This window comes from Salmo trutta, unplaced genomic scaffold, assembly GCF_901001165.1.
Source record: "Salmo trutta unplaced genomic scaffold, fSalTru1.1, whole genome shotgun sequence".
Classification (NCBI taxonomy): Eukaryota; Metazoa; Chordata; class Actinopteri; order Salmoniformes; family Salmonidae; genus Salmo; species Salmo trutta.
Genome location: NW_021823412.1, coordinates 920,001 through 939,715, shown reverse-complemented (window position 1 = coordinate 939,715; position 19,715 = coordinate 920,001). Strand labels below are relative to the sequence as shown.

The following is a 19,715-nucleotide window of genomic DNA, read 5'->3' as shown; positions in this document are numbered from 1 at the left end:
CCTGACTGACCATGTGGTCTTCCCCATGTAGACTGTGTTAGAGGAGATAGGATCTGTTGTGATGGGATATTGTGTGGTTGCGGTCTGTGTTTTTATGCTTTTTCCTGTATCGTCACCGCTAGGTTGCTATGGCGTTGCCGCTGATGATGTCAGCGAGGACTGGTCGTGTGATCGCTGTGCGGACGGAACCTTGACGGCTGTAAGTAGCCAATCAGATGTGTTTCTTCTGTATGACATCACTTTAAAGATGTTGTTCATTTGATAAGTCTATGAACATTTATTCATGATTGAAATGGTTGCTGGATGGATGTGATGTCCCTCTTCTCTCTCTCTTTCTCAGGAGTGTTGTCTGTGTAATCTGAGAGGAGGAGCTCTGAAGAAAACTACAGATGACAAGTAAGGACAATTTTATTAATGACCCGTTAGTTATTATGAATGGCCCGTTAGTTATTATGAATGGCCCGTTAGTTATTATGAATGGCCCGTTAGTTATTATGAATGGCCCGTCAGTTATTATGGCCGGCCCGTTAGTTATTATGGATGGCCCGCTAGTTATTATGGCCGGCCCATTAGTTATTATGAATGGCCCATTAGTTCCAGTAGATTTGTTTTTGTGGCATTAATATGGTAAAGGTCTGACTGTCTATTTTTATAATTTTTTTTACCTTTATTTAACTAGGCAAGTCAGTTAAGAACAAATTCTTATTTACAATGACGGCCTAGGAACAGTGGGTTAACTGCCTTGTTCAGGGGCAGAACGACAGATTTTTACCTTGTCAGCTCAGGGATTCGATCTTGTAACCTTTCGGTTACTAGTCCAACACTCTAACCACCACGCTACCTGCCGCCTCTTTGTGTGGTTAATACGGTAAAGGTCTGACTGTCCCTGTGCGGTTAATACGGTAAAGGTCTGACTGTCTTTGTGTGGTTAATACGGTAAAGGTCTGACTGTCTTTGTGTGGTTAATACGGTAAAGGTCTGACTGTCTTTGTGGCGTTAATACGGTAAAGGTCTGACTGTCTTTGTGGCGTTAATACGGTAAAGGTCTGACTGTCTTTGTGGCGTTAATACGGTAAAGGTCTGACTGTCTTTGTGGCGTTAATACGGTAAAGGTCTGACTGTCTTTGTGGCGTTAATACGGTAAAGGTCTGACTGTCTTTGTGGCGTTAATACGGTAAAGGTCTGACTGTCTTTGTGGCGTTAATACGGTAAAGGTCGACTGTCCCTGTGGCGTTAATACGGTAAAGGTCTGACTGTCTTTGTGTGGTTAATACGATAAAGGTCTGACTGTCTTTGTGTGGTTAATACGGTAAAGGTCTGACTGTCTTTGTGTGGTTAATACGGTAAAGGTCTGACTGTCTTTGTGTGGTTAATACGGTAAAGGTCGACACTTTTGCTTTTTTTTTTCTATCTGTGCCTTTTTGAAGTTTCAACCCTTGACTGTAATGTGATTTTGGGATAAAATAATTAAAGTGTGTGTGTGTGTGTGTGTGTGTGTGTGTGTGTGTGTGTGTGTGTGTGTAGGTGGGCCCATGTGATGTGTGCAGTAGCTCTGTCAGAGGTCTGGTTCAGGGATGAAGTCAGGAGGAGTCCCATTGATACCAGCAGGATACCCATGCAGAGATACAAACTGGTGAGAACACACACCATCACACACACCATCACACACACACACACACACCATCACACACACACACACACACACCATCACATACACAGAGGAATTCCTGCTCCTAGTAGAATAGTCTAATTAACAGTGTTCAGTGGTAATTAAACAATGTGCCCCAATCAACAGTGGATAATGAGCTCCTGTGTGAGAGAGAATGGGTGTGCATGTGTCTGCGTCTGTGAGTGATTGAAAAGTGTGTGTGTGTGTGTGTGAGAGAGAATGGGTGTGCATGTGTCTGCGTCTGTGAGTGATTGAGGTGTGTGTGTGTGTGTGTGTGTGTGTGAGAGAGAGAGAGAGAGAATGGGTGTGCATGTGTCTGTGTCTGTGAGTGATTGAGGTGTGTGTGTGTGTGCGAGAGAGAGAATGGGTGTGCATGTGTCTGCGTCTGTGAGTGATTGAGGAGTGTGTGTGTGTGTGATTTCAGTGATGAGTATGGAGAGACTGAGGGTGGCGCTGACACACCTCTCTCTCCTTGCAGTCGTTCGTTCATTCTTTCTTTCAGTTTGCTGGCATTGGACCCCCCCCCCACCACAACCCTACACATTCATAATTTAGACACACACACACACACACACACACACACACACACACACACACACAGATAAACCCGTTGTCCTCACAGCAGTGCAGCAACACATGTATAATTTACTGTGTGGATGTTCTTTAGGCATGGCTCCACACAGCCTGCAGGCGGGGCCCAAATACACTCAGGACATATATCAGGACAACACAGCCGGTGAGGAGAGGAGGGGAGGGGAGGGGAGGGGAGAGGAGAGGAGAGGAGAGAGGAGAGGAGAGGAGAGGAGAGGAGAGGAGAGGAGAGGAGAGGAGGGGAGGGGAGAGGAGAGGAGAGTGGGTTACAGTTAAGGTCCTAAATAATCTCTACTTCCTCCTGGGTGGTAGTGGCCATTGGCGTGTTCTCCAGCTGAACATTTTAGAGGCCTTCCTCTTGGCAGACGATGTCTTGTTGCTGTTTCAATGCCAATTTCCTGCAATTTGACTCATTTTGCCATAATTTATGTTATGAGTTACTCAAACATAACAAAATGAAGGGTGGGCCCCATGCCATGACATTGTGGGAATGTTAGATTCTCCTGACTGTCTGGTTTTATTATGGTGGTTGTTAGTTCTAATAGAGTATCTAACGGCCCCGGTACCTAACATCTAACGGCCCCAGTACCTAACGGCCCCAGTACCTAATATCTAACGGCCCCAGTACCTAACGGCCCCAGTACCTAACGGCCCCAGTACCTAATATCTAACGGCCCCAGTACCTAATATCTAACGGCCCCAGTACCTAACGGCCCCAGTACCTAACGGCCCCAGTACCTAATATCTAACGGCCCCGGTACCTAACATCTAACGGCCCCAGTACCTAACGGCCCCAGTACCTAATATCTAACGGCCCCAGTACCTAACGGCCCCAGTACCTAATATCTAACGGCCCCAGTACCTAACGGCCCCAGTACCTAACGGCCCCAGTACCTAACGGCCCCAGTATCTAACGGCCCCAGTATCTAACGGCCCCAGTACCTAATATCTAACGGCCCCAGTACCTAATATCTAACGGCCCCAGTACCTAATATCTAACGGCCCCAGTACCTAATATCTAACGGCCCCAGTACCTAATATCTAACGGCCCCAGTACCTAATATCTAACGGCCCCCAGCACCTAATATCTAACGGCCCCAGTACCTAATATCTAACGGCCCCAGTACCTAATATCTAACGGCCCCAGTACCTAATATCTAACGGCCCCAGTACCTAATATCTAACGGCCCCAGTACCTAATATCTAACGGCCCCAGTACCTAATATCTAACGGCCCCAGTACCTAATATCTAACGGCCCCAGTACCTAATATCTAACGGCCCCAGTACCTAATATCTAAAGGCCCCAGTACCTATATCTAACGGCCCCAGTACCTAATATCTAACGGCCCCAGTACCTAATATCTAACGGCCCCAGTACCTAATATCTAACGGCCCCAGTACCTAATATCTAACGGCCCCAGTACCTAATATCTAACGGCCCCAGTATCCTAATATCTAACGGCCCCCGTACCTAATATCTAACGGCCCCAGTACCTAATATCTAACGGCCCCAGTACCTAATATCTAACGGCCCCAGTACCTAATATCTAACGGCCCCAGTACCTAATACCTAACGGCCCCAGTACCTAATACCTAACGGCCCCAGTACCTAATACCTAACGGCCCCAGTACCTAACGGCCCCAGTACCTAACGGCCCCAGTACCTAACGGCCCCAGTACCTAACGGCCCCAGTATCTAACGGTCGTACTTTAGATCAGGGATTAAGTCGTTTTAAATTTACACTGAAAATGTTTTACCATCCAGAAAATGATTTTGTTTTTGGAGTGGTGGTTCGTCTTCCGCGTTTAACCCAACCCCTCTGAATCAGAGAGGTGATGGGCGGCTGCCATAATCGACATCCACGTCATCGGCGCCCCGGGGAACAGTGAACACTGCCTTGTTAAGGGGCAGAACGACAGATTTTTACCTTGTCAGCTCGGGGATTCGATCCAGCAACCTTTCCGGTTACTGGCCCAACACTCTAACCACTAGGCTATCTGCCTCCTCTAACCACTAGGCTACCTGCCTCCTCTAACCACTAGGCTACCTGCCTCCCCTCTAACCACTAGGCTAGCTGCCTCCCCTCTAACCACTAGGCTAGCTGCCTCCCCTCTAACCACTAGGCTAGCTGCCTCCCCTCTAACCACTAGGCTAGCTGCCTCCCCTCTAACCACTAGGCTAGCTGCCTCCTCTAACCACTAGGCTAGCTGCCTCCTCTAACCACTAGGCTAGCTGCCTCCTCTAACCACTAGGCTAGCTGCCTCCTCTAACCACTAGGCTAGCTACCTGTCTCCTCTAACCACTAGGCTAGCTACCTGTCTCTTCTAACCACTAGGCTAGCTACCTGTCCCCTCTAACTACTAGGCTAGCTACCTGTCCCCTCTATCCACTAGGCTAGCTGCCTCCCCTCTAACCACTAGACTAGCTGCCTCCTCTAACCACCAGGCTAGCTGCCTCCCCTCTAACCACTAGGCTAGCTGCCTCCTCTAACCACTAGGCTAGCTGCCTCCTCTAACCACTAGGCTAGCTGCCTCCTCTAACCACCAGGCTAGCTGCCTCCCCTCTAACCACCAGGCTAGCTGCCTCCCCTCTAACCACTAGGCTAGCTGCCTCCTCTAACCACTAGGCTAGCTGCCTCCTCTAACCACTAGGCTAGCTGCCTCCTCTAACCACTAGGCTAGCTGCCTCCTCTAACCACCAGGCTAGCTGCCTCCGCTAACCACCAGGCTACCTGCCTCCTCTAACCACTAGGCTAGCTGCCTCCCCTCTAACCACTAGGCTACCTACCCCCTCTAACCACTAGGCTAGCTGCCTCCTCTAACCACTAGGCTACCTGCCTCCTCTAACCACTAGGCTAGCTGCCTCCTCTAACCACCAGGCTACCTGCCTCCTCTAACCACCAGGCTACCTGCCTCCTCTAACCACTAGGCTAGCTGCCTCCTCTAACCACCAGGCTACCTGCCTCCTCTAACCACCAGGCTAGCTGCCTCCTCTAACCACCAGGCTACCTGCCTCCTCTAACCACCAGGCTACCTGCCTCCTCTAACCACTAGGCTACCTGCCTCCTCTAACCACTAGGCTAGCTGCCTCCTCTAACCACTAGGCTACCTGCCTCCTCTAACCACTAGGCTAGCTGCCTCCTCTAACCACTAGGCTAGCTGCCTCCTCTAACCACTAGGCTAGCTGCCTCCCCTAACCACTAGGCTAGCTGCCTCCTCTAACCACTAGGCTACCTGCCTCCTCTAACCACTAGGCTAGCTGCCTCCTCTAACCACCAGGCTACCTGCAGAATTTATCAGTAGTGATGTGATGCAATAAGCACTGCTGCTATTCAAGCTGATGATTTATAGGGTTAAATCTGTAATACTGTCATGCTAACTGGAAGCTAATGATGGGGTTTAAATCTGTACTACTGTCATGCTAACTGGAAGCTAATGATGGGGTTTAAATCTGTAATACTGTCATGCTAACTGGAAGCTAATGATGGGGTTTAAATCTGTAATACTGTCATGCTAACTGGAAGCTAATGATGGGTTTAAATCTGTAGTACTGTCATGCTTACTGGAAGCTAATGATGGGGTTAAATCTGTAATACTGTCATGCTTACTGGAAGCTAATGATGGGGTTTAAATCTGTAATACTGTCATGCTTACTGGAAGCTAATGATGGGTTTAAATCTGTAATACTGTCATGCTAACTGGAAGCTAATGATGGGGTTTAAATCTGTAATACTGTCATGCTTACTGAAAGCTAATGATGGGGTTTAAATCTGTAGTACTGTCATGCTAACTGGAAGCTAATGATGGGGTTTAAATCTGTAATACTGTCATGCTTACTGGAAGCTAATGATGGGGTTTAAATCTGTAGTACTGTCATGCTAACTGGAAGCTAATGATGGGTTTAAATCTGTAGTACTGTCATGCTTACTGGAAGCTAATGATGGGTTTAAATCTGTAGTACTGTCATGATTACTGGAAGCTAATGATGGGGTTTAAATCTGTAATACTGTCATGCTAACTGGAAGCTAATGATGGGGTTAAATCTGTAATACTGTCATGCTAACTGGAAGCTAATGATGGGGTTTAAATCTGTAGTACTGTCATGCTTACTGGAAGCTAATGATGGGGTTTAAATCTGTAGTGGAATGTGTTGATCTCCAGCTGTGTAGAGACACTAGCCAGGTGTATATACATCATGAACATTTGAATTGACATATACGTGTTACTTAAATGAGCTTCAGTGACTGTATATTAGTTGAGTTGATTTTTCCGTGACATTGTGTTGAGTCAGACTGGAAGCAGGACAATCAACAGATTGAACTATATGGTTAAGATGGATGCTTACAGTCTAACTATAGGGTTAAATCTGGTCATATCTCCTGCTGTATAGAGATGTTTAGTTCATATAAACGTTTCATTTCCATATGCATTAGCTTAGTGAATTCAGTGGAGATGATTCTCTGTAGAAGAGTTGATTTAGTCAGTGGAGATGATTCTCTGTAGAAGAGTTGATTTAGTCAGTGGAGTTGATTCTCACACTTCTACACACACAGAGAGAGAGAGAGAATCAACTCCACTGACTAAATCAATAGATACACTTCTACACACAGAGAGAGAGAATCTATTGATTTAGTCAGTGGAGTTGATTCTCTCTCTCTCTCTCTCTCTCTGTCTCTCTCTCTGTCTCTGTCTCTGTCTCTGTCTCTGTCTCTCTCTCTCTGTCTCTCTCTCTCTGTCTCTCTCTCTCTGTCTCTCTGTCTCTGTCTCTCTCTGTGTGTGTGTAGAAGTGTATCTATTGATTTAGTCAGTGGAGTTGATTCTCTCTCTCTCTCTCTGTGTAGAAGTGTATCTATTGATTTAGTCAGTGGAGTTGATTCTCTCTCTCTCTCTCTCTGTGTAGAAGTGTATCTATTGCCGTAAGCGGAGTGTGAGGCGTGGCCAGGGTGGGGGAGGGGCATGTATCCAGTGTTCGTGCGGTCGATGTCCCACCTCCTTCCACGTTACCTGTGCCCACGCCGCCGGGGTCACCATGGAGCCGGACGATTGGCCCTACGTGGTGTCAATCACCTGCCACAGGCACCAATCACGGAGCTCGTCTGCTGTGAGTACTCAGAGTGGCTCGGCTTCGGTCCCTCCCACCACAGTAGGTAACACACACACACACCAAGTAGACACACACACACACACACCAAGTAGACACACACACACACACCAAGTAGACACACACACTTCCATAAGACAACTACACATCCATCCACATAAGCTGACCTAACAAGCCCACCTCTCAACCCCTCAGAACAGTTACATTTTCTTAACAAACTCACTTTATTTGTCTTTTCCCAATGCCAGCTTTGAGACTTGGTTACCGTAGAGCTTTGAGGCTTGGTTACCGTAGAGCTTTGAGACTTGGTTACCGTAGAGCTTTGAGACTTGGTTACCGTAGAGCTTTGAGGCTTGGTTACCGTAGAGCTTTGAGGCTTGGTTACCGTAGAGCTTTGAGGCTTGGTTACCGTAGAGCTTTGAGACTTGGTTACCGTAGAGCTTTGAGACTTGGTTACCGTAGAGCTTTGAGACTTGGTTACCGTAGAGCTTTGAGGCTTGGTTACCGTAGAGCGTTGAGGCTTGGTTACCGTAGAGCTTTGAGGCTTGGTACCGTAGAGCTTTGAGGCTTGGTTACCGTAGAGCTTTGAGGCCTTGGTTACCGTAGAGCTTTGAGGCTTGGTTACCGTAGAGCTTTGAGGCTTGGTTACCGTAGAGCTTTGAGGCTTGGTTACCGTAGAGCTTTGAGGCTTGGTTACCGTAGAGCTTTGAGGCTTGGTTACCGTAGAGCTTTGAGGCTTGGTTACCGTAGAGCTTTGAGACTTGGTTACCGTAGAGCTTTGAGACTTGGTTACCGTAGAGCTTTGAGGCTTGGTTACCGTAGAGCGTTGAGGCTTGGTTACCGTAGAGCGTTGAGGCTTGGTTACCGTAGAGCTTTGAGGCTTGGTTACCGTAGAGCTTTGAGGCTTGGTTACCGTAGAGCTTTGAGGCTTGGTTACCGTAGAGCTTTGAGGCTTGGTTACCGTAGAGCTTTGAGCTTGGTTTACCGGCGAGGACGTTGCAGGCTTGGTTACCGTAGACTTTGAGGCTTGGTTACCGTAGAGCGTTGAGGCTTGGCGTTACCGTAGAGCTTGAGGCTTGGTTGACCACGTAGAGCTTGAGGCTTGGTTACCGTAGAGCTTTGAGGGGGCTTGGTTACCCGTAGAGCGTTGAGGCGTGGTTACAGCTAGAGCTTTGAGGCTTGGTTACCGTAGAGCTTTGAGGCTTGGTTACCGTAGAGCTTGAGGCTTGGTTACCGTAGAAGCTTTGAGGCTTGGTTACCTTAGAGCTTTGAGGCTTGGTGTACCGTAGAGCTTTGAGGCTTGGTTACCGTAAGAGCTTTGAGGCTTGGTTACCCGTAGAGCTTGAGGCTTGGTTAACCGTAGATGTCTTGAGGCTTGGTTAGCCGTAGAGCTTTGAGGCTTGGTTAACCCGTAGAGGCTGTCTGTGGCTTGGTTACCGGCGAGCGTTGAGGCTTGGTACCGTAGAGCGTTGAGGCTTGGTTACCGTAGAGCTTTGAGGCTTGGTACCGTAGAGCTTTGAGGCTTGGTTACCGTAGAGCTTTGAGGCTTGGTTACCGTAGAGCTTTGTGGCTTGGTTACCGTAGAGCTTTGAGACTTGGTTACCGTTAGAGCTTTGAGGCTTGTTACCGTAGAGCTTTGAGGCTTGTTTACCGTAGAGCTTTGAGGCTTGGTTACCGTAGAGCTTTGAGGCTTGGTTACCGTAGAGCTTTGAGGCTTGGTTACCGTAGAGCTTTGAGGCTTGTTTACCGTAGAGCGTTGAGGCCTGGTTTACCGTAGAGCGTTGAGGCTGGTTACCGTAGAGCTTTGAGGCTGGTTACCGTAGAGCTTTGAGGCTTGGTTACCGTAGAGCTTTGAGGCTTGGTTACCGTAGAGCTTTGAGGCTTGGTTACCGTAGAGCTTTGAGGCTTGGTTACCGTAGAGCTTTGAGGCTTGGTTACCGTAGAGCTTTGAGGCTTGGTTACCGTAGAGCTTTGTGGCTTGGTTACCGTAGAGCTTTGAGGCTTGGTTACCGTAGAGCTTTGAGACTTGTTTACCGTAGAGCTTTGTGGCTTGGTTACCGTAGAGCGTTGAGGCTTTGTGGCTTGGTTACCGTAGAGCGTTGAGGCTTGGTTACCGTAGAGCGTTGAGGCTTGGTTACCGTAGAGCGTTGAGGCTTGGTTACCGTAGAGCGTTGAGGCTTGGTTACCGTAGAGCGTTGAGGCTTGGTTACCGTAGAGCTTTGTGGCTTGGTTACCGTAGAGCTTTGTGGCTTGGTTACCGTAGAGCTTTGTGGCTTGGTTACCGTAGAGCGTTGAGGCTTGGTTACCGTAGAGCGTTGAGGCTTGGTTACCGTAGAGCGTTGAGGCTTGGTTACCGTAGAGCTTTGAGGCTTGGTTACCGTAGAGCGTTGAGGCTTGGTTACCGTAGAGCGTTGAGGCTTGGTTACCGTAGAGCGTTGAGGCTTGGTTACCGTAGAGCTTTGTGGCTTGGTTACCGTAGAGCTTTGTGGCTTGGTTACCGTAGAGCTTTGTGGCTTGGTTACCGTAGAGCTTTGTGGCTTGGTTACCGTAGAGCTTTGAGGCTTGGTTACCGTAGAGCTTTGAGGCTTGGTTACCGTAGAGCGTTGAGGCTTGGTTACCGTAGAGCGTTGAGGCTTGGTTACCGTAGAGCGTTGAGGCTTGGTTACCGTAGAGCGTTGAGGCTTGGTTACCGTAGAGCGTTGTGGCTTGGTTACCGTAGAGCTTTGAGGCTTGGTTACCGTAGAGCGTTGAGGCTTGGTTACCGTAGAGCTTTGAGGCTTGGTTACCGTAGAGCTTTGAGGCTTGGTTACCGTAGAGCTTTGAGGCTTGGTTACCGTAGAGCTTTGAGGCTTGGTTACCGTAGAGCTGTGAGGCTTGGTTACCGTAGAGCTTTGTGGCTTGGTTACCGTAGAGCTTTGTGGCTTGGTTACCGTAGAGCGTTGAGGCTTGGTTACCGTAGAGCTTTGAGGCTTGGTTACCGTAGAGCTTTGTGGCTTGGTTACCGTAGAGCGTTGAGGCTTGGTTACCGTAGAGCTTTGAGGCTTGGTTACCGTAGAGCGTTGAGGCTTGGTTACCGTAGAGCGTTGAGGCTTGGTTACCGTAGAGCGTTGAGGCTTGGTTACCGTAGAGCGTTGAGGCTTGGTTACCGTAGAGCGTTGTGGCTTGGTTACCGTAGAGCTTTGTGGCTTGGTTACCGTAGAGCTTTGAGGCTTGGTTACCGTAGAGCGTTGAGGCTTGGTTACCGTAGAGCTTTGAGGCTTGGTTACCGTAGAGCTTTGAGGCTTGGTTACCGTAGAGCTTTGAGGCTTGTTTACCGTAGAGCTTTGAGGCTTGGTTACCGTAGAGCGTTGAGGCTTGGTTACAAATATACCTTTCTACTAGTGAGACACTGTGGTCTTCTATCCTCAGCCAGACAGTGATATCTCTCTCTCCTTCCATCTCTCTCTCTCTCAGCAGCGTTTAGCGTTTCAGAAGGACATTGTCCTGGGTCAGACCGTCATCTCCAAACACAAGAACCTGCGCTACTACAGTTCAAAGGTCACCCAGGTGACCTCCCAGACCTTCTATGAGGTCATGTTTGATGACGGATCCTTCAGCAACGACACCTACCCAGAGGACATAGTGGTGAGGAGGGATATATACACACACACACACACACACACACACACACACACACCACCCAGAGGACAGAGTGGTGAGGAGGGACACACACACACACACACCCCACCCAGAGGACATAGTGGTGAGGAGGGATACACACACACACACCCCACCCAGAGGACAGAGTGGTGAGGAGGGACTCACACCCCCACCCAGAAGACATAGTGGTGAGGAGGGATACACACACACACACCCCCCACCCAGAGGACATAGTGGTGAGGAGGGATATACATGACACACCACTGAGCTCCTCTCTCCTGTCCTCTCAGAGCAGGGACTGTGCCTGTCTGGGTCCTCCTGAAGTAGGGGAGGCTGTCCAGGTCAAGTGGCCTGATGGACTCTTCTATGGAGCCAAATACCAGGGATCAAACACCTCGTATATGTACCAGGTAAACACACACACACACACACACACACAGCAGAGACACACACACACAGCAGAGACACACACACACACACACACACACAGCAGAGACACACACATACAGTACTAGTCAAAAGTTTGGACACACCTACTCATTCAAGGATTTTTCTTTATTTTTACTATTTTCTACATTGTAGAATAATAGTGAAGACATCAAAACTATGACATAACACATATGGAATCATTTACTAACCAAAAAAAGTGTTAAACAAATCCAAATATATTTTACATTTGAGATTCTTCAAAGTAGTTACCCTTTGCGTTGATGACAGCTTTGCACACTCATGGCATTCTCTCAACCAGCTTCATGGTAGTCACCTGGAATGCATTTCAATTAAGAGGTGTGCCTTAGTGAATTTGTGGAATTTCTTTCCTTTTTAATGCATTTGAGCCAATCAGTTGTTACCTCTGCTGCAGAGGATAAGTTCATTAGAGTTAACTGCACCGCAGATTACAGCCCAAATAAATGCTTCACAGAGTTCAAGTAACAGACACATCTCAACATCAACTGTTCAGAGGAGACTGCGTGAATCAGGCCTTCATGGTCGAATTGCTGCATCCTGGACACACATACACTTATTTGACTTTCGTGACACATTGCAGCCATTACATAAAGGTGTTAGTCCAGAACCAAGACAGGACACACTGCAGCCATTACATAAAGGTGTTAGTCCAGAACCAAGACAGGACACACTGCAGCCATTACATAAAGGTGTTAGTCCAGAACCAAGACAGGACACACTGCAGCCATTACATAAAGGTGTTAGTCCAGAACCAAGACAGGACACACTGCAGCCATTACATAAAGGTGTTAGTCCAGAACCAAGACAGGACACACTGCAGCCGTTACATAAAGGTGTTAGTCCAGAACCAAGACAGGCACACTGCAGCCGTTTACATAAAGGTGTTGTCCAGAAACCAAGACAGGACAACACTGCAGCCGTTACATAAAGGTGTATAGTCCAGAACCAAGACAGGACACACTGCAGCCGTTACATAAAGGTGATAGTCCAGAACCAAGACAGGACACACTGCAGTCCGTTACATAAAAGGTGTTAGTCCAGAACCAAGACAGGACACACTGCAGCCGTTACATAAAGGTGTTAGTCCAGAACCAAGACAGGGACACACTGCAGCCTGTTACATAAAGGTGATAGCCAGAACCAAGACAGGACACACGCAGCCGTTACATAAAGGTGATAGTCCAGAACCAAGACAGGACACACTGCTAGCCGTTACATAAAGGTGATAGTCCAGAACCAAGACAGGAACACACTGCCAGCCGTTACATAAAGGTGATAGTCCAGAACCAAAGACAGGACACACTGCAGCCGTTACATAAAGGTGTTATAGTCCAGAACCAAGACAGGACACACTGCAGCCGTTACATAAAGGTGTTAGTCCAGAACCAAGAACCCAAGAAGGGACACACTGCAGCCGTTACATAAAGGTGATAGTCCAGAACCAAGACAGGACACACTGCAGCCGTTACATAAAGGTGATAGTCCAGAACCAAGAACCAAGACAGACACACTGCAGCCGTTACATAAAGGTGTTAGTCCAGAACCAAGACAGGACACACTGCAGCCGTTACATAAAGGTGTAGTCCAGAACCAAGACAGGACACACTGCAGCCGTTACATAAAGGTGTATAGGTCCAGAACCAAGACAGGACCACACTGCAGCCGTTACATAAAGGGTGATAGTCCAGAACCAAGGACAGGACACACTGCAGCCGTTACATAAAGGTGATAGTCCAGAACCAAGGACAGGACACACTGCAGCCGGTACATAAAGGTGTTGTCCAGAACCAAGACAGGACACACTGCAGCCGTTACATAAAGGTGTTAGTCCAGAACCAAGACAGGACACACTGCAGCCGTTACATAAAGGTGATAGTCCAGAACCAAGACAGAGGACACACTGCAGCCGTTACATAAAGGTGATAGTCCAGAACCAACCAAGACAGGGACACACTGCAGCCGTTACATAAAGGTGATTAGTCCAGAACCAAGGACAGGACACACTGCAGCCGTTACATAAAGGTGTTAGTCCAGAACCAAGACAGGACACACTGCAGCCGTTACATAAAGGTGTTAGTCCAGAACCAAGACAGGACACACTGCAGCCGTTACATAAGGTGTTAGTCCAGAACCAAGACAGGACACACTGCAGCCGTTACATAAAGGTGTTAGTCCAGAACCAAGACAGGACACACTGCAGCCGTTACATAAAGGTGTTAGTCCAGAACCAAGACAGGACACACTGCAGCCGTTACATAAAGGTGTTAGTCCAGAACCAAGACAGGACACACTGCAGCCGTTACATAAAGGTGTTAGTCCAGAACCAAGACAGGACACACTGCAGCCGTTACATAAAGGTGATGGTCCAGAACCAAGACAGGACACACTGCAGCCGTTACATAAAGGTGATAGTCCAGAACCAAGACAGGACACACTGCAGCCGTTACATAAAGGTGTTAGTCCAGAACCAAGACAGGACACACTGCAGCCGTTACATAAAGGTGTTAGTCCAGAACCAAGACAGGACACACTGCAGCCGTTACATAAAGGTGTTAGTCCAGAACCAAGACAGGACACACTGCAGCCGTTACATAAAGGTGTTAGTCCAGAACCAAGACAGGACACACTGCAGCCGTTACATAAAGGTGATAGTCCAGAACCAAGACAGGACACAGGGCAGTGTCCTGAACTCACTCAACTTTGTCATCTTTAGTACCCTGAACTCGGTGACTTTAACCAGTCCGTAAGTTCTATGTAGAGAGAGAGAGAGACTGGCAAAGAGAGGGGGAGGATTGAGAAAACAGATGGAGAGAGATGGCGGGCGCGAGGGAGAGAGAGATGAAGAGAGAGAGCGTGAGAGATGATGGAGGAGAATGAGGTGGTGACGGTCTGCATTATTTAAACATGATGAAATATTCACCAAGTCAAGATGGCGGAGCAGCCACTTAAGTCTCTAGTTGAGTTTGTTCTCTCTCTGTGGGAACGCGTGTTATGTTGCACAACAGCAGCTGACGCATGGGGCTGCTCTGTGACGACAGTTACCGTAGGTGGACCACGGTTTAGAGAAGTGTTAACGGGGAAAAAACCTTGCTCCACACGTTAAGGTGGAGAGAGGTGGGTTAAGGTGGAGAGAGGTGGGGTTAGGGTGGAGAGAGGTGGGGTTAGGGTGGAGAGAGGTGGGGTTAGGGTGGAGAGAGGTGGGGTTAGGGTGGAGCGAGGTGGGGTTAGGGTGGAGAGAGGTGGGGTTAGGGTGGAGAGAGGTGGGGTTAGGGTGGAGAGAGGTGGGGTTAGGGTGGAGAGGTGGGGTTAGGGTGGAGAGAGGTGGGGTTAGGGTGGAGAGAGGTGGGGTTAGGGTGGAGAGAGGTGGGTGTAGGGTGGAGAGAGGGTGGGTTAGGGTGGAGAGAGGTGGGGTTAGGGTGGAGAGAGGTGGGGTTAAGGTGGAGAGAGGTGGGGTTAGGGTGGAGAGAGGTGGGGTTAGGGTGGAGAGAGGTGGGGTTAGGGTGGAGAGAGGTGGGGTTAGGGTGGAGAGAGGTGGGGTTAAGGTGGAGAGAGGTGGGGTTAGGGTGGAGAGAGGTGGGGTTAAGGTATGCCTAAACCGCTCTCTGATGCAGGTACTGCTCAGTGTTGCCAGATGGGAGGTTTTATAATGTGGAAATGGTCACTTTAATAACTTTGATAAGTAGATGGATAGACAGGAGGTTTAATAATGTTTAATAACTTTGATAAGGAGATGAATAGACAGGAGGTTTAATAACTTTGATAATTAGATGAATAGACAGGAGGTTTAATAACTTTGATAAGGAGATGAATAGACAGGAGGTTTAATAACTTTGATAAGGAGATGAATAGACAGGAGGTTTAATAATGTTTAATAACTTTGATAAGTAGATGGATAGACAGGAGGTTTAATAACTTTGATAAGGAGATGAATAGACAGGAGGTTTAATAACTTTGATAAGGAGATGAATAGACAGGAGGTTTAATAACTTTGATAAGGAGATGAATAGACAGGAGGTTTAATAATGTTTAATAACTTTGATAAGTAGATGGATAGACAGGAGGTTTAATAACTTTGATAAGGAGATGAATAGACAGGAGGTTTAATAACTTTGATAAGGAGATGAATAGACAGGAGGTTTAATAATGTTTAATAACTTTGATAAGTAGATGGATAGACAGGAGGTTTAATAACTTTGATAAGTAGATGAATAGACAGGAGGTTTAATAATGTTTAATAACTTTGATAAGTAGATGGATAGACAGGAGGTTTAATAATGTTTAATAACTTTGATAAGTAGATGAATAGACAGGAGGTTTAATAATGTTTAATAACTTTGATAAGGAGATGGATAGACAGGAGGTTTAATAACTTTGATAAGTAGATGGATAGACAGGAGGTTTAATAACTTTGATAAGGAGATGAATAGACAGGAGGTTTAATAACTTTGATAAGGAGATGAATAGACAGGAGGTTTAATAACTTTGATAAGTAGATGGATAGACAGGAGGTTTAATAATGTTTAATAACTTTGATAAGTAGATGAATAGACAGGAGGTTTAATAACTTTAGTAACTTAACATTAGTATTAAGTAGTGGTCAGATTTTAAATAAACATTTCATCCAACCATGAGGAAGAGTGTGTAGGGCTATATCACATTGATGGACAGAAATGGAATATAACTGAATGATATAATATCCCCAGAATAAATGGATGTGAATTAGTAAGGTTGTGTGTTTGTGGTTTCCCAGGTGGAGTTTGAGGATGGTTCCCAGGTGGTTGCTAAGAGAGAGGACGTCTATACTCTGGATGAAGACCTTCCCAAAAAAGTGAAAGGGCGACTCGTAAGTACTGTACTCGCTAAACATCTACTGGCCTGTGTGGTCCTGTATTGTTTATAGTGATATGATGCTATTATACATGACCAAAGGTATGTGGACAGCTGCTCATCGAACATCTCATTCCAAAATCATGGGCATTAATATAGAGTTGGTCCCCCCTTTACTGCTATAACAGCCTCCACTCTTCTGGGAAGGCTTTCCACTAGATGTTGGAACATTGCTGCAGGGACTTGCTTCCATTCAGCCACAAGAGCATTAGAGGTCGGGCACTGATGTTGGGCGATTAGGCCTGGCTTGCAGTCGGCGTTCCAATTCATCCCAAAGGCATTCGATGGGGTTGAGGTCAGGGCTCCTTGCAGGCCAGTCATGTTCTTCCACACTGATCTCAACAAATCATTTCTGTATGGACCTCGCCTTGTGCACGGGGGCATTGTCATGCTGAAACAGGAAAGGGCCTTCCCCAAACTGCTGCCACAAAGTTGGAGCACAGAATCGTCTAGAATGTCATTGTATGCTGTAGCGTTAAGATTTCCCTTCACTGGAACTAAGGGGCCTGAACCATGAAAAACAGCCCCAGACCATTATTCCTCCTCCACCAAACTTTACAGTGCATTGGGGCAGGTAGTGTTCTTCTGGTATCCGCCAAACCCAGATTCGTCCGTCTGACTGCCAAATGGTGAAGCGTGATTCATCACTCCAGAGAACGCGATTCCACTCTCCAGAGTCCAATGGCGGCGAGCTTTACACCACTCCAGCCGAAGCTTGGCATTGCGCATGGTGATCTTAGGCTTGTGTGTGGCTGCTCTGCCATGGAAACACATAACCAACAGTTCTTGTGCTGACGTTGCTTCTAGGGCCGGTTTGGAACTCGGTAGTGAGTGTTGCAACCGAGGACAGACGATTTTTACGCGCTTCAGCACCTCGGCGGTCCCGCTCTGTGAGCTTGTGTGTCCTACCACTTCACGACTGAGCCCTTGTTGCTCCTAGACGTTTCCACTTCACAATAACAGCACTTACAGTTGACTGGTGCAGCTCTAGCAGGGCAGGAATTTCACAAACTGACTTGTTGGAAAGGTGGCATCCTATAACGGTGCCACGTTGAAAGTCACTGAGCTCTTCAAGTAAGGCCATTCTACTGCCAGTGTTTGTCTATGTAGTTTGTATGACTGTGTGCTCGATTTGATACACCTGTCAACAACGAGTGTGGCAGAAATGGCTAAATCCACTAATTTGAAGGGGTGTCCACATACTTTTGTGTGTGTGTATATATAGTGTAAATAACGTAACGCCATGGCAACCCTGGAAATATCATCTATAGATTTGTCTAGGAGTCTCTAACCCTGGGAATATCATCTATAGAGATGTCTAGGAGTCTCTAACCCTGGGAATATCATCTATAGAGATGTCTAGGAGTCTCTAACCCTGGGAATATCATCTATAGATTTGTCTAGGAGTCTCTAACCCTGGGAATATCATCTATATAGTTGTCTAGGAGTCTCTAACCCTGGAAATATCATCTATAGAGATGTCTAGGAGTCTCTAACCCTGGGAATATCATCTATAGAGATGTCTAGGAGTCTCTAACCCTGGAAATATCATCTATATAGTTGTCTAGGAGTCTCTAACCCTGGAAATATCATCTATAGAGATGTCTAGGAGTCTCTAACCCTGGGAATATAATCTATATAGTTGTCTAGGAGTCTCTAACCCTGGAAATATCATCTATAGAGATGTCTAGGAGTCTCTAACCCTGACAATTTGACTGGTACAACATTATATTTCTATGATGGCAGCATTGTAGAAAATAGATATGTACTGTACTAGACTGACTGATATACTATACTACTATACTAGACTGACTGTATATACTATACTACTAGACTGACTGTATATACTATACTAGACTGACTGTATATACTATACTACTAGACTGACTGTATGGACTCTGATCTATATACTATACTACTATACTAGACTGACTGTATGGACTCTGATCTATATACTATACTACTATACTAGACTGACTGTATGGACTCTGATCTATATACTATTCCAATACCTGTATCTTTATCTTCTTCTCTCCTTCTCTCCTCTCTCCAGTCGACGGCATCCAGCATGCGTTTCCAGGACGCCTTCTTCACGACCCAGGGAGAGAGGAAGAGACAGAGGACGCCCAACTCCCGTTTCCAGAAAGACTATGTGGCCCTCCCAGGCCTCCTTACCGCCAGCAAGAGCACATGGGAGCCCCGCAGCCCTAAAGGAAAATGATAGAGGGGTGGAGAGATGGATGGAGAGATGGATGGAGTGATGACAAATGAATGCACTGATGTATGTGTGTGTGTGGGTGTAGCTGTGGGATGTAAAGGTGTGTGTGTGTGTGTGTGGGGGGGTGTAGCTGTGGGATGTAAAGGTGTGTGTGTGTGTGGGGGGGGGGGTAGGAAAGCGGGCTGGGCAGAGGAGAATTTTGATTGGACTTGTGTTGTGGTGGTTGCCCAGTGCTTTCTCATAAGTCAGGGAATTCAAAACAAAAAAAAACGATTTGTCACCTGATTGCGTTTTCTTTTTATTAATAAATGACAAAAACACGTTTTTCTTTGTATATTACAAAAACAAACTGAGCTATTTTTTTTTCTAAACAAGCCTACAATACAGTAGCGTTTTGGAATCTGCTGTATCTACCTGATGATTATTTTGAATATGAATGCATCCCCAGTCCCAGGCTGTGCCCCAAATGGCACCCTATTCCCTATTTACTGTACTACATTTGACCAGGGCTCTGGTTAAAAGTAGTGCACTTCTATAAGGGAATAGTGTGCCATTTGGGAGACAGTCCCAGTGTTTTCCCTCCGCATGTTAGCTGTCGTCTGCTACTTCTTCTCCTCGGCCGCGTCTCCATACTCTCAAAACAGCTTCCTCTCCTCGTTTCCTTGTATACTCGTCTCCTTTCCTTTACCCTCCATTTGCACTGACCTGAAAGGTGAAAGCGAACTCACAATAGACATCGGCCATTTTGATATTGCTTTAATTTGTCCGGTCTTGCCAGATCAGTGCAGATTAGGTAAAGGAGTTGAGGAAAGGAGACGAGAAGAGGAAGCAACTAGATAATTGAGTTCTCTGTCCTCTTAACATGTGAAACAGAGTTGCTACTGTCACTGTGTTGAATAAAAACATGATTGTCTAATTATTTAATTTAATATTTTTATTTATTTTTGGGGCTTGCTTTAAAAAAAAAGTATTGCTAACTGCTGTAAGGAAAAAAATAAATTACTTCCATGTCCTGCGTTGTTTATGATTTGACGAGGCAGGAGTGAGCGTGTTGTAGAATGAATGATTGGACGAGGCAGGAGTGAGCGTGTTGTATAGGTAGAATGAATGATTTGACGAGGCAGGAGTGAGCGTGTTGTAG

At 46.8% G+C, this 19,715-nt stretch overlaps 1 protein-coding gene and 1 long non-coding RNA gene across 12 annotated transcripts in view; both read left to right on the top strand.

Annotated features, from left to right (window-relative positions):
• LOC115190780 (lysine-specific demethylase 4C-like) overlaps window positions 1–18,589 on the top strand; it is a 47,664-nt gene extending 29,075 nt beyond the window's left edge. For 4 of the 9 annotated variants that reach the window (XM_029748837.1, XM_029748838.1, XM_029748835.1 and 1 more), the window contains 8 exons: window positions 123–199; window positions 341–396; window positions 1,525–1,633; window positions 7,162–7,404; window positions 10,816–10,986; window positions 11,292–11,411; window positions 16,220–16,312; window positions 18,410–18,589. In XM_029748837.1, the coding sequence (XP_029604697.1) occupies window positions 123–199; window positions 341–396; window positions 1,525–1,633; window positions 7,162–7,404; window positions 10,816–10,986; window positions 11,292–11,411; window positions 16,220–16,312; window positions 18,410–18,577 (1,037 nt within the window). In that variant the 3' untranslated portion in view covers window positions 18,578–18,589. The other 5 variants (XM_029748844.1, XM_029748840.1, XM_029748841.1 and 2 more) reach the window with 4 other exon arrangements.
• On the top strand, window positions 15,025–15,879 carry LOC115190816 (uncharacterized). 3 transcript variants are annotated; one of them, XR_003877416.1, is made up of 3 exons: window positions 15,025–15,177; window positions 15,252–15,325; window positions 15,373–15,879. It is a non-coding gene; the product is annotated as an uncharacterized LOC115190816 (long non-coding RNA). The 3 variants fall into 3 exon arrangements; XR_003877415.1 differs by having other exon boundaries at window positions 15,289–15,879; XR_003877414.1 differs by having other exon boundaries at window positions 15,252–15,879.
• Window positions 18,590–19,715: the final 1,126 nt, after the last annotated feature.